The 19730-nt window shown below is 36.1% G+C and overlaps 1 protein-coding gene across 2 annotated transcripts; it reads left to right on the top strand.

Moving 5' to 3' along the window:
• The first annotated feature begins 580 nt into the window (after positions 1–580).
• On the top strand, positions 581–19021 carry LOC110697568 (protein RRC1-like). Of its 2 annotated transcripts, none has more exons than XM_021874939.1 (18): positions 581–1151; positions 1705–1783; positions 1866–2001; positions 2164–2209; positions 4594–4654; positions 4750–4893; positions 5688–5798; positions 5972–6137; positions 8092–8204; positions 8318–8386; positions 8991–9212; positions 10171–10229; positions 10350–10434; positions 10647–10784; positions 13205–13429; positions 13516–14306; positions 15302–15468; positions 18516–19021. In XM_021874939.1, exons 2-18 carry the CDS (start codon positions 1709–1711, stop codon positions 18803–18805), a joined length of 2898 nt encoding a protein of 965 aa, XP_021730631.1. In that variant the 5' UTR covers positions 581–1151; positions 1705–1708; the 3' UTR covers positions 18806–19021. The 2 variants fall into 2 exon arrangements, with proteins under 2 accessions (XP_021730631.1, XP_021730630.1); XM_021874938.1 differs by having other exon boundaries at positions 13202–13429.
• The last annotated feature ends 709 nt before the right edge of the window (positions 19022–19730 follow it).

The following is a 19730-nucleotide window of genomic DNA, read 5'->3' as shown; positions in this document are numbered from 1 at the left end:
ACCAGAAACCGGTTGAAGAGGTAAATTTTTTTTTTATTTTAAAATACACGTGTCATTACATAATTGGTCAAAAAAAAAACACAAATAATTCAGCCACCACCATCCCCTAGCAGCCACTCCCCTGGCAGCCCACCACCATTACCCAAACCACCACCCCCACCACCAATCAACCACCTACTCCCTTTTCCCCTCCCCTAGCAGCAACCCCCACCACCAATTAAGCCACATAAATCGTTGCCCCCATCCAAGTCAACCACGAAAACCACCCCAGCCTACTCCCATCGTCAACCACCACCACGAAAACCGCTTGTGCCGGTTTGCCCCCTCCCCCTGCTCGCCGATTTCCCCCCTCCCCCACGCCGGTGACGCGACCCACTTTCCCACCGCACTCCTTCATCAATTCCCTCCTTTATCGAACTCCCACCTCGAGAAAACCCGTCGCCCCTCCCCCCACCACCGATTTTGTGATGCTAGTTGTTGATGATGTCGATTGATGGTGATGAACGATTTTGATGGTTGAATGGGAAGATCGAAGATGGTTTTGATGGTTGAACGGTTTTGATGGGGTTTGGGTTTTGGGTGGCGTTTCGGGTGGGGATGGGGAGGGGATTGTTTCCGGCAAGGTGGGAGGGGTGGTGTCGTGGGTGGGGGATAAGGGAGAGGTTGGGTTCGCCGGCCGCCAGGGAGGGAGGGTTCGCCGGCCATCGGGGAGGGAGGACTGGCAGTGGGTGGGGGTAGGGTGGCTAGGTTTTTTTTTGTGTTTTTTTATTTTTTTGATTTTTTTTTAATTTTTATTTTGACCAATCGCATGCCGCCACGTGTCATGTAACCTGTTTTAATAGGTTACATGACCGGTTGGGACCAATAAAAATTAAAGACCTCCAAAGATCGGATTATTAAATAATAATCGAAAGGTCGAATTATTAAAAAAGAATGGGTAAATTTGCTACATGTCCATAATGGATAAATATTGTCCAAACAAAAAAAAAAAAAAAAAGAAAAATTGAACGTAGCCCTACCTGTTTTCCTCCTCCTCTCTCTCTCTCAATTTCCCATTCTAGAGCACTGAACGTTCTCCATTGAAGCGCACTCCACGTTCTCCATTGAGCCGCCTTCTAACATTTCTATCCTCCATTGAAGCAGCTTCTGAGGTAAGTTGTTCTTTCCTTTTGTAATTATCATATCAATTTCACAATCTAGGGTTAGTCGTTGATCTAATTCAATTTAATTGTCAGTATAGTAAATTTAGGGTTCGAATTGTTGAACTTTTTGTTCTAATTAGTAAGGTTATGAAAGATTATAACATGTTGCTAGAGAATAAAAATACGAGCCTAATTTCATAATTGAATCAAATATGCCTTTTCTCTAAAAGATTATGTGATTTTCGAGTATGATTTGATGATTGAATTAAATTTGGTTGCGAATGTGTTGCAGAACCCTTTAATTTTAGGATTGAACTATGAAATTGAACCTCTTCTCCCAAACTTGAATTTGATATTGAACCACTTCAACTATGCAGCCACTTTTGTTTATAAACCTTTAATCATAGGAGTCTAGGATGAAAATTGGGACTTTATTCCGTGGGCACTGGGCAGTTGGGCCTCCGTACTTGCCTCGGGTAGTCGGGAATGGGCTTAGTTGTATAAATGAGCTTGTTATGTCTCTTTCTTTTACTTACTTTCGTATTGAATACTCCTGAATCAGCGACATGAGCTCTTTTTCAATTACTCGAAAGAAAACTCCTTTCCAAAAGCATAGAGAAGAAAAAGAAGCAAAAAAGAAGGTACAACTGTTTATCTGGCTTGAATGTTGATTGGTCTGCGTGGGAAGATAAATATTTATGTTGATTGGTGTTATATTTGTAGAGGGCAGAAGATGAAACAGCTCGTCTGTATGAGGAATTTCTGGAGTCATTTCAAGGAGAGGATGCTCCAGGGTCGAAGGCTTTTGTACGAGGAGGTTTAATCAATCCCAATGAGAAAGTAAAAGCTGATTCTGAAGGTTAGCATTATGAGTCTAAGAAATATATTTACAATATATTTGGTATGATTTTGCGCATTAGCGGTTGCATACTCTTGTTTCATTTGTGTTATGGAGATGCTTTACACTATACTTTGGGTACATTAATAAAAATATGGGCCTTTTATTATTCACAAATGGCAGGTGGAAATTCCAAAGATGGTGTATCAGGTTCAAAGAAGGGGAGTAGGTAAATGAATGCATTTAGATTATACATTGATTAGACAATGTGAGTTAAAAACTATAATGTTGTACTATGGCGACATCTCTTAAATAGAATTAGATGTTAGAATAGTTAGGTAACAGTTTCCCAGCTCTTTCATTGCATCACTGTATTGTATTTTTAGGCATCTTTTGTATAGCTGTATGGTATATGTCTTATCTCATGCACTATTTTTTCGGCAAATATATGGTAGCTCTATTTGTTTGACATGGACTTTTTACTTGAAACCAGCATGCTATGGCCTTGTTCTTTCACCTTGTAGAAATATGTTTGATGAGAAGTTTGGACAACGGCTAGTGGCCAATACATTATGATATGCTGAATTAAGGGTTACTAAGTTCATATTAGGTTAGTAAGGGCAACTGAGTTAATTCTAGATAAGTTCAGATTACAGCCTACAAGTTTAGATAATATCCAATACGCCTAGAAAAATTAGATAAGACCCGGTAGAGTTTTCATGTGAAAGAATGAAGCATAATAAAACTAATAACATAGCAGCGAAAGTCTTAAGAGGGTAACATGCTTCTATTGTAGGATTGTAGCTGTTTATCCAAATTAGAATAACCGTTGTTTTCTATACTAAATTAAAAATTGAGACTCTAGAGCTGTAATCTTGTTAGCTTTTGTGGTCATCCATGTCTATTGTTTGGCTCCTAATGGATGAGATGGAGTAATTGATGATGGTGTGCCACCTTTTTTTCTTTTTCTTTTTCTGTTTTAATTCCACCAGTCACATTAAGTAAGCAAAATTATTTATTGTTAGCTGTCTAATTATGTAGCAAATGTTTTTCGTCATAAGCATTAATCTAACTTAATGTTTCTGATACAAGTGGAAATTATGCAATAAGAAAAGTTTTTGATGCAACTGCGTGATTTTGTTTGGTGAATTGTAGGAGGGTATAATGTCTACTAAACTAAAAAAATTCCTTATATAGTTCTTGTAAAGTGGGTAATTACAACATATATAGCCAAATTGGTAAGTAGTAATAAATGGTGGTAAGAGTGATGAACTTGTATGTATATTTTCCATAAAAGTCTAGGGTCAATGTTAATAATATTGCAACTCTATTCCCATGTATCACTCAAGTACTTGTTATTCTCTATGTATTTCTCTTATCCCCTGAATTTGGAGTGTCCTACTTTCACCCAATTCGCAATCAGTCAGTCTTATTACCATTTCTAGCGGTGGTAATGAGTGAGAATGAATTTTGTTTACCTTGAGGTCGCGAAGCATTACCATTGTCATGGAACTTTCCTTGCAAAATTACATAGAAAATCATAACCATTACCACCATATATTACATCCTACCAATTGGGCCATTAATAGTTCAAAATTACTTAGAAAGACAATGCAATAGTTCAAACTCTCTTTTTTGGCTTCTAAAGTATAACCAACTTAATGGATGGAAAAAGTTAATGTTTACCTCAAGGTAAGACAATGTAATAGTTCAAAATTCAGTGCTTTTGAGGAAACTCTATGTATAGGTGCCAAGTATTTTCCTTTAGTATTTCGTCTCTGTTTTTAATTCTCTTTTATTCTTAGTTACATAATCTCCATTGTTTTGTTGCTAGAGCCATTCATTTTTGTAAAATTTAATGTAGGATAGGGAAATGTATGGGCTAGAAATGTTTTATATTATGATTTTGTAGGTTATTGAAGTTGGTAAAGCCAAAATGAAGCATGCAGTAGTAAAGTAATTTTCACACCTTATATGCTATACGTTGGAAGGAAATTTAATGCATAGTATAGTGCTAATATACCCTTAATATATTGTAATGGAAAGAGAAGTGTTTTTATTGATAGGTTATTGTGACAAAGGTGATTTGATGAAGATATTTCTGAACAGGGGTTTTGTATTTTTTGTTTTTTACCTCTTTATTTTATTATTCTGATTTCCTCTGGTTGTATTTACCACTCTGTCCTTTTATAATATGGTTTTGTAAACAAGAATGTGTTTATAGGAAGTACTGCGAAATGTTGTCACTGATGTTATGAACCAATACTTATTCCTAAACAAAAGCACTTATGAAAATCAATTATTATTTTATTTTATGACTAGATTGAAATACATCATACAGTTGAGTTACTAAAGTGTCAATGAGTTGAGTTGTCATTTGGCTTTCAACAAAGTCTCCTTATACGAAGAAAAAGCATCCTATAGTCTTTGGCGAGAAGTAGCTTCTTAGTGTGATGTTTATTGCAAAAGTGCACAACTTTATATTTCATGTTTTCTTAGTTAATAGACTATTTTGTTTTCCGAGTCTACCTATTCTCTCTTGTCTTCTTGAAAGTGTTGCTTTTCAACACTGTTGGTGCTTTGCCAAGTGAAATCGATGTTCGCAATTGGCAGATATGTTCCATCATTCTTACCACCACCAATGGCAGCTAAAGGCAGAGAATATGAGAGGGAGGTAGGAACATATCATGTAATTTTTTATTTTTTATTTTTTATTCTGGTTTCCAGTTGATTGGAGTTCTAATTCTTAGGCTTCATTGAAACATACAGGAACCCAGAGAGAAGTCAAAAGAAAAAGAGAAAGGAAGAATGAGAAATATTGACAACTTTATGGAGGAGCTAAAGCATGAGCAAGAGATGAGAGAGAAGAGAAATCAAGATCGTGATAAATGGCGTGAAGGGGAACTTCCTACAGTAAGTGGATCTAATTTTGATATAGAATACCCAGTTTGTTGGTCCTTTCAGCCTTATTAAATTTATTCACACCAGAGCAGGATGTGTAAAGAGAAAGCGAGAGACAAACTTGCTTTATTTACTATTTCCTCTTGCACCAAGTGCGACTTAAATATTGGAATGGTTTTGCGTTTGCCCCAATGCTTTTGCTATCTTGAGACATTAGCTTTTATTGCTCCGTTAAAAATAAATAATTTAAGTATGCGCTGCTGATTAAGAAAGGATTTTAATATCTCTATTATTTATTAACATTAAAAATGTGGTGCTGATAAAGAAAGGATTATAATATCTCTATTATATGGTGCAAGATGATTCCGCATATTGAGGTTGGAATGGGATCGGCTGGTTTATTTACTTTTGTACAGACTCAGATATAGAGAGGAGGGAAATGAAAAGTAGGAGATGGTAGGACAGCTTGTAATACTGTGCATGATTAATTGCTTTTTTGTGGTCTTCACCTTCCATTGATATGAAGGGAGCTAAAAAAGTGACATAGATTAATTGCATCACGAAAGATAATAATAAACTATTTGTTGCTGATGAGCTCTTCCTGATTCATCAATAATCAGTCCTGACTTGGTTTGAAGAAAAAAGAGGGGGGGGGGTGTGATTGGAATTGGTCAATGTTGAGACATGTTTGTTTGGATTCCTATGAAAAAATATCTGGTCTATACTTATTCTGTCTAGCACTTTTGGTTTCTTCTGTTGCATTCTTATGCTTTTAACTTTGACTTTTATTGTTTACCCTTTGTAAGCCCATTACTCGATTCGATGAGCTGCCTGATGAATTTGATGCTGGGAGGGGTTCTTTTGATGATGGTGATCCACAAACGACAAATCTCTATGTAGGAAATTTATCGCCAAAGGTTAGTCTGAAATTGCTGTTAAAACCTTGTCCTCTGAACAATTTTTCCATGCCTTTTCATTACAGAAAAAATTATATGAACAAGCTTAAAGTTTCTAGATTTTGAACATAGCTGTTCTCCAAATATCATTGTATGAGATATTGATGAGACTGTCAATGCTTTACATGATTTAGGTTGACGAGAGTTTCCTTTTGCGAACCTTTGGGAGATTTGGACCTATTGCTAGCGTAAAAATTATGTGGCCTAGGACAGAAGAGGAACGAAGGCGCCAAAGGAATTGTGGATTTGTTGCTTTTATGAATAGGAGTGAAGCACAGGCTGCTAAGGATGAAATGCAAGGTTTGTTGCGTCATTATTCTCTCTCATGCAATATGAGTTTAAGTAACTCCTTGGTTGTTTATTACCTTTCAGAACCCCCCCCCCCTGCCCTCTTTAGGTAATTCCAGGGTATGGAAGTGTGTATTATGACTTTGAAGCTTGACTGTCTCACTCTTGTGTAGTCAGTTTTAGATGTGCCTTCCCTTAGTGGTCCGACTCCTCTTCCTGAGTGGTGAGGAGGATAGTGCCAAATAATGCAAATCTGACCATGGAATGTCTTCTGCAAAGGCTTGACTGAGGTGAGAAGGGAAACAGCGAGCCTTTGTATCGAAATCTATGGATGAGGTTGATAATGACCGGTTACTGTATTTTGCCTTATCATCCAATTTTAAACCAGTTGGTTAAGCACAAGCTTGTCTCTCACTTGTCATTGTTACACGACTTAAAGTCTTAAATCCATCATACCTTTCTAAATACAAATACTTCAGCTGCATTATTCTTCTATCTTAAGCTATTAAATTCATTTTAGTCTGAGCAACTCTTAACTGAAAATCTAAATACGAATCTGATATTGTTAAATCTGGTTGTGTTTGAATCTTAATACCAAGTATTTGTATTTTGAAATTTATTTATTCATCATATTAAATTGAATAAATCGTCAATCTGGGCATAATCAAATGTGAGTAGTGATATTTACAGCATTGGTTGCTTCATGTTTATTAGCTTTGAGAATTGAAAGGAGAAACATTTTCTGGAGGGAAGGAAAACTAAAAAAGAGATGGCTCTCGAAGGGTTAATATGAAAAGTGGTTTTTCTAAAAGCTAAGCTGCATGCAAAAGTTACTTCCTATTTAATGTTATGGTGAAAGATTCCTAAAGTATCCCACTCTAATCCTCTTACCCTAACTACTCTAATAGCATACAAATACTAATAATTCCTAGAAAACACCACCACCACATGGCCCCATATTAACTATCAGTGCTCCACTAATAGACCTACAGATTTCAGCACAAGCCCCAGATTGGAAACATTTGGTGATAACCTTTTTTCATTGGAGTTTTTCTTCGAGTTTCAATCCAAGATGTTAAGCCTCCCACCAAATTACTAATCGGGGTCGGAACATATGATTTGGACAAGATGGCAGGTTTATGGAACACCCCTTTGTTGATACGGATTATTTCAATTCTGTAAATTGAATATCCTGTACGATATGGCCCAACCTAAGTGATACGGCCTTGTTTTTGCACCATGTTCCCCTCCCTTTGAGATTGGTGGGTATAAAATGTTTTGTTTTGGGGTTTATTATGCCTTCCTTAACTTATACCATGCCTAATCCTGAAATTTATGGTTTGCAGTACCTACACCCTTCCCTATCACTGAAACCTTTCCTCTTAAAACTGTGTGAGATGTCTTCCCTTACAATAATTGATATAAGGGTTTTTAATTGACATGAAGCAAGCCCTTGATGAGAAGGCATTCTTAGTTAGTGATCTTTCTACCATATAATTAAGTTTTGGCTAGAGCTTTGCTGTTGACAGTTTATACAGGGTTGATGGTGGGGATAATGAGCTTAATTGAATCCAATTGCCACTTCTTTTCTCATTGTGTGTGCTTTACTAATAGTACTATCATGAAGGAAATGGATTCAGCGCTTAAACAGGTGGCCCTTTTTGGCTGTCTTTTAATCTGGGTAAAGTGGGAAACAATAAATAAAGGATTTGGTTTGACTAAACATGTACTTGATCGTGTAACATTAGTTCTTAGAATTGATATAACTGTACACACTTGGTGTGTAGAAAATGGAAGCTATCCATGAGATTTAAGTGTTCCTTGTGCCATATACATGTATTCATTCAGTTACCCTTGTGATTGTGATATTTTGTTTCACTCTTTGTCTTTCTTAAGCATTATTTGAAGCTTTTGTAAATGTAAATAGAAGCTGAAATGTCTGTCTTATGCTAAATTTGTGCCTCAGGGGTGGTTGTTTATGAATATGAATTGAAGATTGGATGGGGTAAATCAGTTGCTCTCCCATCACAGGCATTACCTGCACCTCCACCTGGCCATATGGCAATCAGAAGTAAAGAGGTTGATTAGCTTTTTTGCTAATGTCTCAAGCAAAATGTTCACCCCCCCCCTCCCTTTCATCTTAGGCTGTTAGAATTGTTTTTCTCAGTGGTTTCTTTTTATTTGAATTATAGGGTGGCACCGTTATCTTGTCTGGTTCAGGCACCCCTGTGGCTCCTGTTTCAAATCAAAACTCTGAGCTGGTATGTTCTATTCTCGAGTTCTTGCTTAACTAATTGTTAAATGTGAGAGAGAGGGTATGAAAAGGTGTGTGGGTGTAAGAAAAAGACAGATGATTTCATTTAGATGAATTTGCTTTGAGGCGATAATTTTGTTGTAGTATTTCTTTTGAGAAACTGGAGCCTTAAGTTGGGTGTAGGAAAAATGTGGATAAAGTGACAGAGAGGGTACGAAAAGGTGTGTGGGTGTAAGCAAAAGAGAGATGGTTTCTTTTAGATGAATTTGCTTTGAAGGCGATAATTTTGTTGTAGTATTTCTTCTGAGAAACTGGAGCCTTATGTGTTCTTAGGGCTGTTTCTTTTCTTTTCCTTTATTTTTTAATTATTACATTTTATTTCTTGTAAAAAACTTTTAAGAAGAAAATCTTGTTTATATACAACTTAGGGTTTTGATATTTTTTCAGTCTTCAAAGGTGGGTTTATTCCACACAATTGGTAAATTAATTATTGTGATTATGATATGCAATCTACTTTTCGCTACTTCCTTTGAAGAACTTAACTTATTGGGGACTTAAAAATGCTTTAATTGTTCTATTATTTTCTGACCCTTTGCTGCTTCCATCTTTAGGTCCTTACTCCTAATGTTCCAGATATAACAGTTGTGCCTCCTGAGGATAGGCATCTTCGCCATGTCATTGATACCATGGCTTTATATGTTTTAGATGGAGGGTGTGCTTTTGAGCAAGCAATAATGGAGCGTGGACGAGGGAATCCTCTTTTTAGTTTCTTGTTTGACCTTGGCTCAAAGGAACATATGTACTATGTTTGGAGACTTTATTCATTTGCTCAGGTGTGTTTTCTCATGTATTTGCATGAATTGGTTTGGTTAATCCTTCTGCAAGCAACATAAACTGGCTTCATGCTTTGAACAATTAAAAAAAAAGAGGACATATAATCACAATAACTTTAGTATATCGTACCCCAATGATTAACCAACAGCGAATTATGTTGGGGAAAAAAATCCCCCCAGGCCCCCCCATCACCACAGAAAAAAAATAAAAAACTGTAAATTGACTCTTTGTACTCTGTTAACTATCTTTTACTTTTGTTGATTTTTTCCTGAATGGTACGAGATGGAATTGTAATTCTTGAAAAACAAGCAACCGTCAAACTAAGCTTGATACAAAAATTATCTGAATATAGTCTGAATTACAAGGTATCCACAAAAAAAAAAAAAAAAAAAAAAAAAATCTGAATCACAATGAACATTTGAAGATGGACTGTATAACAGTGAAGGAAATAATTTGAATATAAGCAGACATTTTAGGGAGAGTGCATTGTAAGTTCTTAAACTTGCATGACGGCTTTGATTCTTGTTCTGTCTTTTATGTAAAACTGATTTGAAAAGGTACATAGTCTTGCTTGTTTGACAATTGAAGTCTATCATATTTATCATGAGTGCTTTGTATATTTCTATAAATTCACTAATATCAGTTTTTCAACAGCGTAAACATTAAATTTGATTTTTCTATCTTGAATTCATAATATCAAAGGACTAGGTTTAAGTTCATTGTTTAATTTTATTAACATCCTTTCATATTTTAAAGTCAAAATTTTACTAGTGGCATTATAACTGAACACTACCAAAGTTCTGTTTTATTCTTCACTTATAATACTATGTTCAATTTTCAATTCTCCTCTCTTTAAACCTGCTTCGTTTTAGTGCGCTTTGTAGTTTTCAAAGTATTGGGGAAATGAATTTTTATAATAGGTAAACCTATTCTCTGATGGTCTTTTACTTGTTTCAGGGTGACACTCTCCAGAGATGGAGAACAGAGCCTTTCATCATGATAACTGGTAGTGGGAGGTAAAGTAGTCCCCTTTTTTCATTTTTGTTGCATTAGCAGTTATATATTTCCCTAGAACTTCTGGAAATTTCCTAATTTGCATATTGGTATATGTATGTTTACATTGTGTTTGGTTTCAGGTGGGTGCCACCTCCTCTTCCCACAGCAAAAAGCCCAGATCCCGAGAAGGATTCTAGTGCAACATATGCAGCAGGAAGAAGCAGGGTACTTTTAAAAATGCTCTTGCTTCTGCTTTTGGGTCTTACACAATTACCCATACTTTTGCATTTTTAGGATTTTGCTCTACGTAAAAATCTATTAGCATCACCACTATGCCTTTAAGAAGGCTTTCTTTTTTGATGATAGATGTATGCATTCTTACTAACATATATTTGGCCTCTCTTCTAATTTAGGGAACTTTTACCTTTTATGTGCAGCGTATTGATCCTGAAAGGACACTTACAGACTCACAAAGGGATGAGTTTGAGGATATGCTGCGTGCTTTGACCCTAGAGAGAAGTCAAATCAAAGATGCTATGGGATTTTCCTTGGATAATGCTGATGCAGCTGGTGAGGTATGCATTTTGTGTCAGTTTGATTATGTGGGCGAAGGTTAAAAAAATATTATGGATGTGGCTTTTAGGATTGTGGCCCTGTAAAGTAAAGTTCTAACCAAGTTTAAAGAGTGAATGAATAGCATGGCTTGTGCCGAAATATACTACTACCACCATCTCAAAAATTCCAATTTTGATTGTTCCATGATATAGATAAGTTGCATTGAATTGTAGATAAAGGTGTATGTGAGGGGTGAATACTAGTAAATTATAGTAAAAGAGTGCAGTATTTACTGGAAAAGAGTGCAGTATTTGCTGCTGGTGAGGTATGCATTTTGTGTCGGTTTGATTATGTAGGCGAAGGTTAAAAAAATATTATGGATGTGGCTTTTAAGATTGTGGCCCTGTAAAGTAAAGTTCTAACCAAGTTTAAAGAGTGGATGAATAGCATGGCTTGTGCTGAAATATACTACTACCACCATCTCAAAAATTCCAATTTTGATTGTTCCATGATATAGATAAGTTGCATTGAATTGTAGATAAAAGTGTATGTGAGGGGTAATTAACTAGTAAATTATAGTAAAAGAGTGCAGTATTTACTGGAAAAGGGTGCATGCTTATGTACACTAACACACATGTATTATACAGTATTAGTATTAATGTTTATGCACGTGATTTGTGCTTGAAATTCTATATAAATATTTATAATCCTATAAAAAGTTATATGGTCTTAAAATTGTTAACATTTACTCCCCTAGATTTTTTTAAACTCACTTTTCGTCTAAGTCTGTTCTTTTTTGTTCTACTGACTTTGTTTTAAATTTTTTTTTGCTTACCCCTTTTACTATCTAACCCCCTTCGACCTCCTAATAATTACAATCTTTTCCACTCTCCTACTTTATTCACCTTTTTCTTATAAACCTACCTTTTTTTCATTCTCTTTAAAGTTATCCTACTTTTTTAGTTTTCTTATACCCACCTACCTTTTTCAATATTCTCTTAATTTGCATATCTATTGTATCTAAGTAGAACATAAAAGAACTAAGGGAGTATATAATATAATAACGAGGAAAGTTGTATACGTTGTGTTTTTTTTTTTTTTTTTTTTTTTTTTTTTTTTTTTTTGTGAAAAATATAAACGACTAAAAGAAACTATGGAATATATAATCAATTTTTTAATCATAGATTTTTTTTTTCAAGGTTTGATAATATTGTACTTTTTTTTTAATTGTGAAAAATGTTTTTCTACTTAAAATCTTTGACTCTTTCTGATTTTGTCAAGGCTGTCAATTATTGATTTTTTTTTTCCAGTTTTTAATTCATATGTGCTGGCCACATGGTGTGACCGGGGTTACTTGATGAGGGTTTATTCTGTTAGGGTTTACTCGGTCGATCATGGGTTACTCGGTCGGTTAGGGGTTACCAGGTCAATGTTTTGGCGTGTGTCAGCTTGCCGCACGGTGTGGTTGGCCACACCCCAATAATCTACTCCATCTCCCTTCACTTTTATAATAAAGATTTAGGTAAGTTTGCCAATAACACCCTTGTGTATTTGCCTAAAATTTTCTATATTTTCTTATTTAATTTTGGCCGTATCTATACAGTACCCGAATATTTGAATTTTGAATTTTTCGTTTTCCATCCCTGTTCCTGTACCTATACCTGTTACCGTTTCTGACCCTATATCCGTAACAATGCTACATAGTTTAGAATTCTGAATTTATAAAGTCCAAACTCTCTTTAGAATTAGAATGAAAAAGTTTTGCTTGTGCCTAGGTTTTTCCTTTATTCCAAAAAGGATTACCTGGAACTTTAGAGTTAGTGCAAATTTGCCTAATTTATGACCAACCATCTGATTGGTGCTGAAAAAAGACTATGCAAGGAAAAAAGGAAAAAAATTGATCCAGTTCTAGCCAATCCTTGGATATATAACACTAGTTTCATTTGTATAAATGGTATTTAATTTTGTTGAATGTGAATGTTAGTTGTAGTTACTAATTCTCAGCTCAAGGAAAGTTTGTTGAATGTGCAATGTTGACTGCAATTGCAGATCTTTTTTATTGTACTTTTGTGCCATTCTTAAGAAGATAGGCAATATCTTCAGTCCTTTTCAAATCAATATAAATACTTAATCCTTGAATATTCAAAGCTAGTTTTCTGCCCTTCCAATTTCCCATTTCTTTAATACAAGGTTGGGCTTATATTGTATACATTATCTATTTGATTTGATAACCAATGCTTTTGTCTCTGTTGCTGGCCTAGCCTGTTTTAGTGATTATTTTTCATGCCTCATTTTGCGAACTCTTGACTTTTTTATGCTGAGGTTGACTAATGAAGGTGATGCTGTTAGCGGAGTTGTATGCTGTCCAATATAAATTGATGGACTTCAATGTCTTCATGGTTCAGGTTTAACTTATGTTGCTTCTTGTATTGCATAGCAGATAGTTGAAGTTTTAACGGAGTCTCTTACTCTGATGGAAACACCAATACCCACAAAAGTTGCAAGATTGATGCTTGTGTCTGACATTCTTCATAATAGCAGTGCTCCAGTGAAGAACGCATCTGCGTACCGTACGAAATTTGAGGTGACGTTGCCTGACATAATGGAAAGCTTTAATGACTTGTATCGTAGCATAAGTGGAAGAATCACTGCTGAAGCTCTTAAGGTTAGATCTTGATTTGGTAATTGTCAATTTCTTTCTTATTAAATTTCTATTGCACTAGTTGTCTGATTCAAACTTTGGCATTGTAGGAGAGAGTGTTGAAAGTGCTTCAAGTATGGTCAGACTGGTTTCTTTTTTCCGATGCGTTTGTTAATGGGTTGCGAGCTACTTTTCTTCGACCCAGTGCTTCTGGGGTTATACCTTTCCATTCCATTTGTGGTGATGTACTAGAAATGGAAGAAAAGGTTGGCTGCCCTGAACGTTCAAGTGATGGGAGCAAGACTAATCAGGATGTAGCCTTGGCTATGGGCAAGGGAGCTGCCATGTTAGAGTTGCGAAGCCTCCCTCTTCCTGAGCTGGAGAGGCGCTGTAGGCACAATGGACTTTCACTTGTTGGAGGTCGAGAAATGATGGTTGCACGATTGCTTTATCTCGGAGAAGCTGAGAAGCAACGTGGATCTGAGCTGGAAGATGATTTGAAATATGTACACGCCCAACCAAGCTCAGCTAAATTTGCTAATGTGCAGAGTGATGTGAATGTTGAGATGGAGGCTGCACGATCAACAACATGGAACTATTATGGGGATGATGTGGAAGCACGAGAATCTAACTCTCTGCCACAAGAATTTTCCCTTCCGCAGTCTGAAGTGAAATCATTCTTGAAAAAAGAGAAAGCGGAGACTGTTTTGCCTGCCTCAAAGTGGGCTAGAGAAGAAGATGATGATGAGCCTAAGCAAAGCTCTAGTGGTCTGGGGCTGGGTTACTCATCTTCTGGGAGTGAGAACACTTCAGATGATCTGTCTAATGCCGAGGATAGTGAGTATGCAACTCAGACTAGGGCTGCAACACAGCCAGAAATAACTATGAATGAAGAGCAAAGGTTTGTTTCATCATCATTATGCTTACGTCCTTACTTGAGAATAATCTCTCTCTCTCTCTCTTTTACCCATTGTATTAACTATTGCATGTTAGAACGTGGTTGTAATTTAAGTCACTCGTGTTCAATGTATATAAAAAGCTCAAGGCGCGCTGAAGCGATAAGTGTTATGCAGCGCCTGAGGCGCGTCTCTTTGAAGTGAGGCGCACTATATAAACAGTAAAAAAAAATTGGCAGAAATTTGCTTCAGGTGCGCCTCATGTGCGCCTCGGGTGCGCCTCATGTGCGCCTCGGGTGCGCCTATTGAAAATGCCTCGCCCAGGCCAAAAAAAAGCGCTTACCCCCTATTGCCTTGCGCCTCAGCGCAGGCGCGCTTTTTCAAACATTGCTCGTGTTAGTGTTAGTGGAATTGAGTGGCTTCGGAGCATCAGAATTGCATCATCTCTTCAGTTTTTCTGTTTAAGCGAGTGATTAGAGCAAGTAATGCTTTTATACTACCATATTGGAGAAACTTGTGATTGGAGTTATGCTATACTTTATGGAGCAAATAATTCTAATCCATTTCTTGTTGTTTGGTAAAAAATAAATGTAGAAAATTAATACAAAAAAACCTTCTTCCGTTCTAAATTAGTTGACATGTTTCCTTTATCATATTTGCCAATGCATAACTTCAATTGTAAGTATCTCAATAATCAATAAGTAAAAATTATAAAAAGTTGTATATTTTGAAATTACACATTGAGTGGAATCTAACAAGATCCCACATGACTATGTTTGTTCTTATCTATAAATTACAAAAGCTAGTCAAAGTAGAGTTTGTGAATAGTGTTAAAAGTCGAATTGTATCAAGAAATTTTGAATAGAGGAAGATATTACTAGGGTGTTTTAGTTTTCATTGTAATACATCATTATTTACTAATGTTGGATTCCTTAGCCCTTGTATGGTGTTTTACAATGTAACCTCACACGTGTTTTGATGTTTGGCTACACTTGTTCAGACAAAAATTGAGACGTCTAGAAGTTTCATTGATGGAATATCGGGAGTCTCTCGAGGAACGAGGTATCAAAAGTTCAGAGGAAATTGAGAAGAAGATTGCAATATATAGGAAACGTCTAGAATCAGATTACGGGTTGTCGGATTCAAGTGAAAATCTTCCCAGGATTAGTAAGTTTTTTCCTCAAAAATTTAAATTTTAATACAGCCTTTTTCCAGAAGTTGAAGCTAATGTTCGTTTATCCAAAGAGGAGATCCCAAAGAAATGTTACTATATACTTTGTATGTCCTAGGAAGAAAGAATTTCCTTCGTCATATATTGCATAAATCCACTTTCTTTTTTCACAACTTTAATGCAAATATAATGAGAATGTCCTATTTCTATTCTAACTATTTAATATAGTATATTGTATGTACAGCCCCCCTTTTGCGTTCTTATATCCTGTACTATAATGAATTTACTTATCCTGTAATATTAGTTTGTATGACCAATAAGTACTTGGTTTGGTGTTAAGGTTTTGTATTATAACCTTGAAATTTAGGGGCACTTTAAGGGTTGGGATTCCATTACTCTTTCCCCCACTTCCAAGAGGCCTTGTCTGCTAAATTGGGCTAGGTTGACCTATACTTCTCCTTTCCCACAATATTAATACCTCTATTTTTTTTTATTAATTTTTTTTTTTTAAAAAAAAAAAAAACTTTTAACACTTCTTATTTCACGCTTGCCAATTCATTATAGCCAACGATCCAACCAGAGGAATAATTGGATTTCAATTGCTTATAATTTTAATTATCAATTTGTAAAAATTATAAAAATTTGATAATATGAATGTGTAAATTGAGTTTAATGGAACAAGATCCCGTATGACTACATTTTCCCTTAACTATAAATCATTAAAACTCGTCAAAGTGGAGTATTTGAATAGTGTAGAAGTAAAAGTGCTGTAAATACCACAACAGCAAAGCCTTAGTCCCAAATGATTTGGAGTAGTAAAAGTGTTGTAAATAAAATAAAATAAAAAAAAAAAAAAAAAAAACGGCCTGAGGAAGTATATAAATAGGAAAGGATGTGATGGTTAGAATGGATGTGATTTGTTTAGAAAATGCCTAATCTTTATTTTTTTCAGGGGAAACTAAAGGGTATCTTGCCTTTTCACTTGTCAATTGTGATTATTTCTTTGCAAGTAAATCACGTGATTTTGATAGATTGGTGATTTCTAATGGAAATTGATTCATTATTTCCTTATTTTATATTATTGATCCTTATTGTCTTAGGGGTTAGCTTTTCTTTCGCGTGCTTTTTATTTTGAAGCCAATTCTTGTAAAATTTGATGATGACTGACATTGCCACCTCCCTGCCAGTCACTCGGCTTTGTTTGAAACATTTTATGTTGGTGCCTTGGTTGCATTATCTTAACTTTAAGTACTGAAAATGCTTTAAATTTAACTAACTTTCTTGTGTGATTCTTTCTTTGTTTTGCATTTATCATTCAGCCCAAGTCTAACTAATAATCTTGTCAGTATTTCCAGGAGCACAGTCTCCTAACACTTAGGTTTTCTTATTATATTCAGTTGGATTCTAGGTGAAAATTCCCTACAATGCTAAGAAATTTCGCAAATGGAGATAGTTTATATCTAGTTTGATGAAGTGATTTATGTACATAGTTTTGGAGCATTGGTGATGATGCATTTAATCATGGAACACCTACTATAATTCTCGAGTTTGTATGTGCTTGAGGACTACTTTTTATTTTTTTAAATTTTATTTCCGCAAACACTACAGAATAACCTTATGCTTTTGTTTGACCATTTTTGTGACTTTAAAAAAGAAATTACTTTTAAGTAATTTGCTTTTGAAAACTAAACACTCTTCCCTTATTTACGTTTCCTCTGCTCTTTGCGCTGTTACTGCTTTAACTCAAGTGCCACTGACGGAACATCCCTCTTATCCTCTCCAGTTAGCACCACCTCTTCTCCATACCACTAGTCAATATAAATCTCCTTCCACATATCACTATTTTCTGATTACACAACAATGCAGTACAAAGGGAAGGGTGAAGATGTTGAGCAGCAACAACCAGTTGGGTGTTCAGCTAGTGAACTGTGGCAGATCAGGGTCCAGAAACATCAGTGGGTGTCATAGAGCATAAGCTTTCCCTATATACTTTTCCTCTGCTCCCCCACCCCCCCAATCTGTCACTGCTCAACCTGAAGTGCCACCAACTGAAGAGCCCTCTTAACTACTTTAACTACCATTCCATCCCCACAGGCCTGCGCCACCAGTCGATGTATATCTCTTTCCTCATATCACAATGTTTCTGATAACACAGTTCATTATAAAGGAGGGGTGTCAATTAGCAACAGCCATTAGGGTGTTCAGTTGGTTAATAGTGTCAGGTCAGGGGCAGAAGCTTTTGTGTTTTTTACCCTAAACAGTTGTCATAGAGTATAAACTGGCGACTGGCCAGCAAGTCAGAGGTCATTGGGTTGGTGTTGTGGTAGCTATATGTGGTTGCTGAGACGGGGATTCAAAAGGAGGGTGGGAGAGAGAGAGAGGGGGGGAGGGGGGCTCTATGTAGTGATCCTGACTAATGTTGTGGGGAAGGCGCTGGTTGCTGTTCAGATGCTGTCATGTTTTTTGAGATTGTACATGGTGGAGGACTGGATGGTATAGAGGAGATAAGGGATTTTCATATTATTTTATTTCATATAATATTTCTTTTAGTGAAAATTAAATTTAAGATAATAGTATTTGTTATATGTGGATTGTATTGTAAAATTCGTAAAATGAATCATATGATTTCCCGGGCTACCATACAGAATGTGCAAAAGTGGAGGGCTGCGTGTAGAGTTTCCCTTTTTTTGACAATGGTAATGAAAAACTATGCTAGCTCCATAAAAAGGAGCCATCTTTCACCTCTCCTTTCGGAACATAGCTTCATGTGTTTCCATTTAATGGAGGAAAAAAAAAAGAAGAGAAAGAAAAAGCACCATGTTTCGTAAAATTGTGTTTGTGCATTTTTCTTTTATAGCATGTGGGATATTCTATTTCTCTGTGGCTGATTCTGAAATTTTCAAAATTGGTGTATGTTTTTATGTTATGTTCCTTGTTCATTCCCTCATTAGCTTGGGTAAAAAAGCTATAGAGTATGCAAAAAATAAAGCTTAATTCATTGCTTTACTAAATCATGCTGATGTGTTTTCAACAAATGTTGCAGAAAGAACAGTGGAGCGAAGAGACAAAAAAGATGATTTGCGAGAATCATCTCGAAAACGGCACCGCAGCACGAGTCAAAGTGGGAGCCCACCACGCAGAGGATCGAATAGAGAGACGGAAGATGCTGACAGGGATTACCGTGCTAAGGACAGATCTAAATCTCAAGATTCAGACAGTGAAAGGATCAAAAATAGAAGAGACCTTGAGAAGAGTGGTGGTCTTGAGAGGGATGATCATCAGAGTGATAGGGGGCAAGATAGAGACAAAGATAGAAGACGAAGAGTAAAATAATGGATGTAGTTGGCCTTTTCTTCTGCACTGGCTTGAGTCTTAAAGATGGCTTTAACTGAAAGTTTGCGAGTTACAGATGGATGGCTTTGTGCTTGAATGAAAGTATTCATTTAGATGTATAAAATTTGCAGTTTTTCACGTTTGTTAGATTTGGCTAAAGTTTCTGTGTTGAGTAATTTTTTATATGAAAGAAAGGTCTTCATTCATTTGTGTTTTCGGTGCTTGGTCAAGTGGCTGTGTGGCCAAAGTCCTGCAGCTGCTTCTCACTTAGATAAATAGAAATTAGGCCAAACAAGGATTATAGTGTCTGGGTAAGACAAAAATAAAGTTCCAAATTGGAGCACTTCTAACATCAGTTTCTTGCGGAACTGTCTCGGGCATTTGATGAAACTTCTGCTTCAGATGACATCTCGTATTTCTTTTTGCTGCAGGATATTAGATCAGCCCTGTTATCTTTTTTCTGCTGGCCGTATTCGTAAAGTCCTGAGTTGTTGGGTTTCTCTTGCTCATTGACTGGTTGTGGGAGCTTGTCGCCAACGTTTTCTTCATTGTTCCTTTTAATTTGGTCTTTGTTTGGTTTGGTTTTTGTTTATAAGCTCCTCTTGTAAAAAAAAAAGGTTTGGTTTGAGTTTACCCTTGTTTGTTATCCTCATCAAAGATATGTTTGCGTAGTCATGTTGCACTTTTCCATGGAAAATCATCCACCTGAAAATTTTCAGTAAAAATAAACAGAGCTTTAGTCTCGGTTTAAAATTTTATTTTTGATAAATTTCTTTCATGCCTTGCTATCATTGCCTATTAATCAAATTGAAGTTTCATTTAGACCAACTTTCTCAAATTGGTTAAGTTTGGTGAGAGGTTCTTTTTCCGTTGCTGTTGACGATTGTTCTTGATGTTAGGTTTGGTTGCTGCCGGTGAGGTCTTA

Source organism: Chenopodium quinoa, unplaced genomic scaffold, assembly GCF_001683475.1.
Source record: "Chenopodium quinoa cultivar QQ74 unplaced genomic scaffold, ASM168347v1, whole genome shotgun sequence".
In the NCBI taxonomy this organism is placed as follows: Eukaryota; Viridiplantae; Streptophyta; class Magnoliopsida; order Caryophyllales; family Amaranthaceae; genus Chenopodium; species Chenopodium quinoa.
This window is presented reverse-complemented; position numbering and strand designations above follow the sequence as displayed.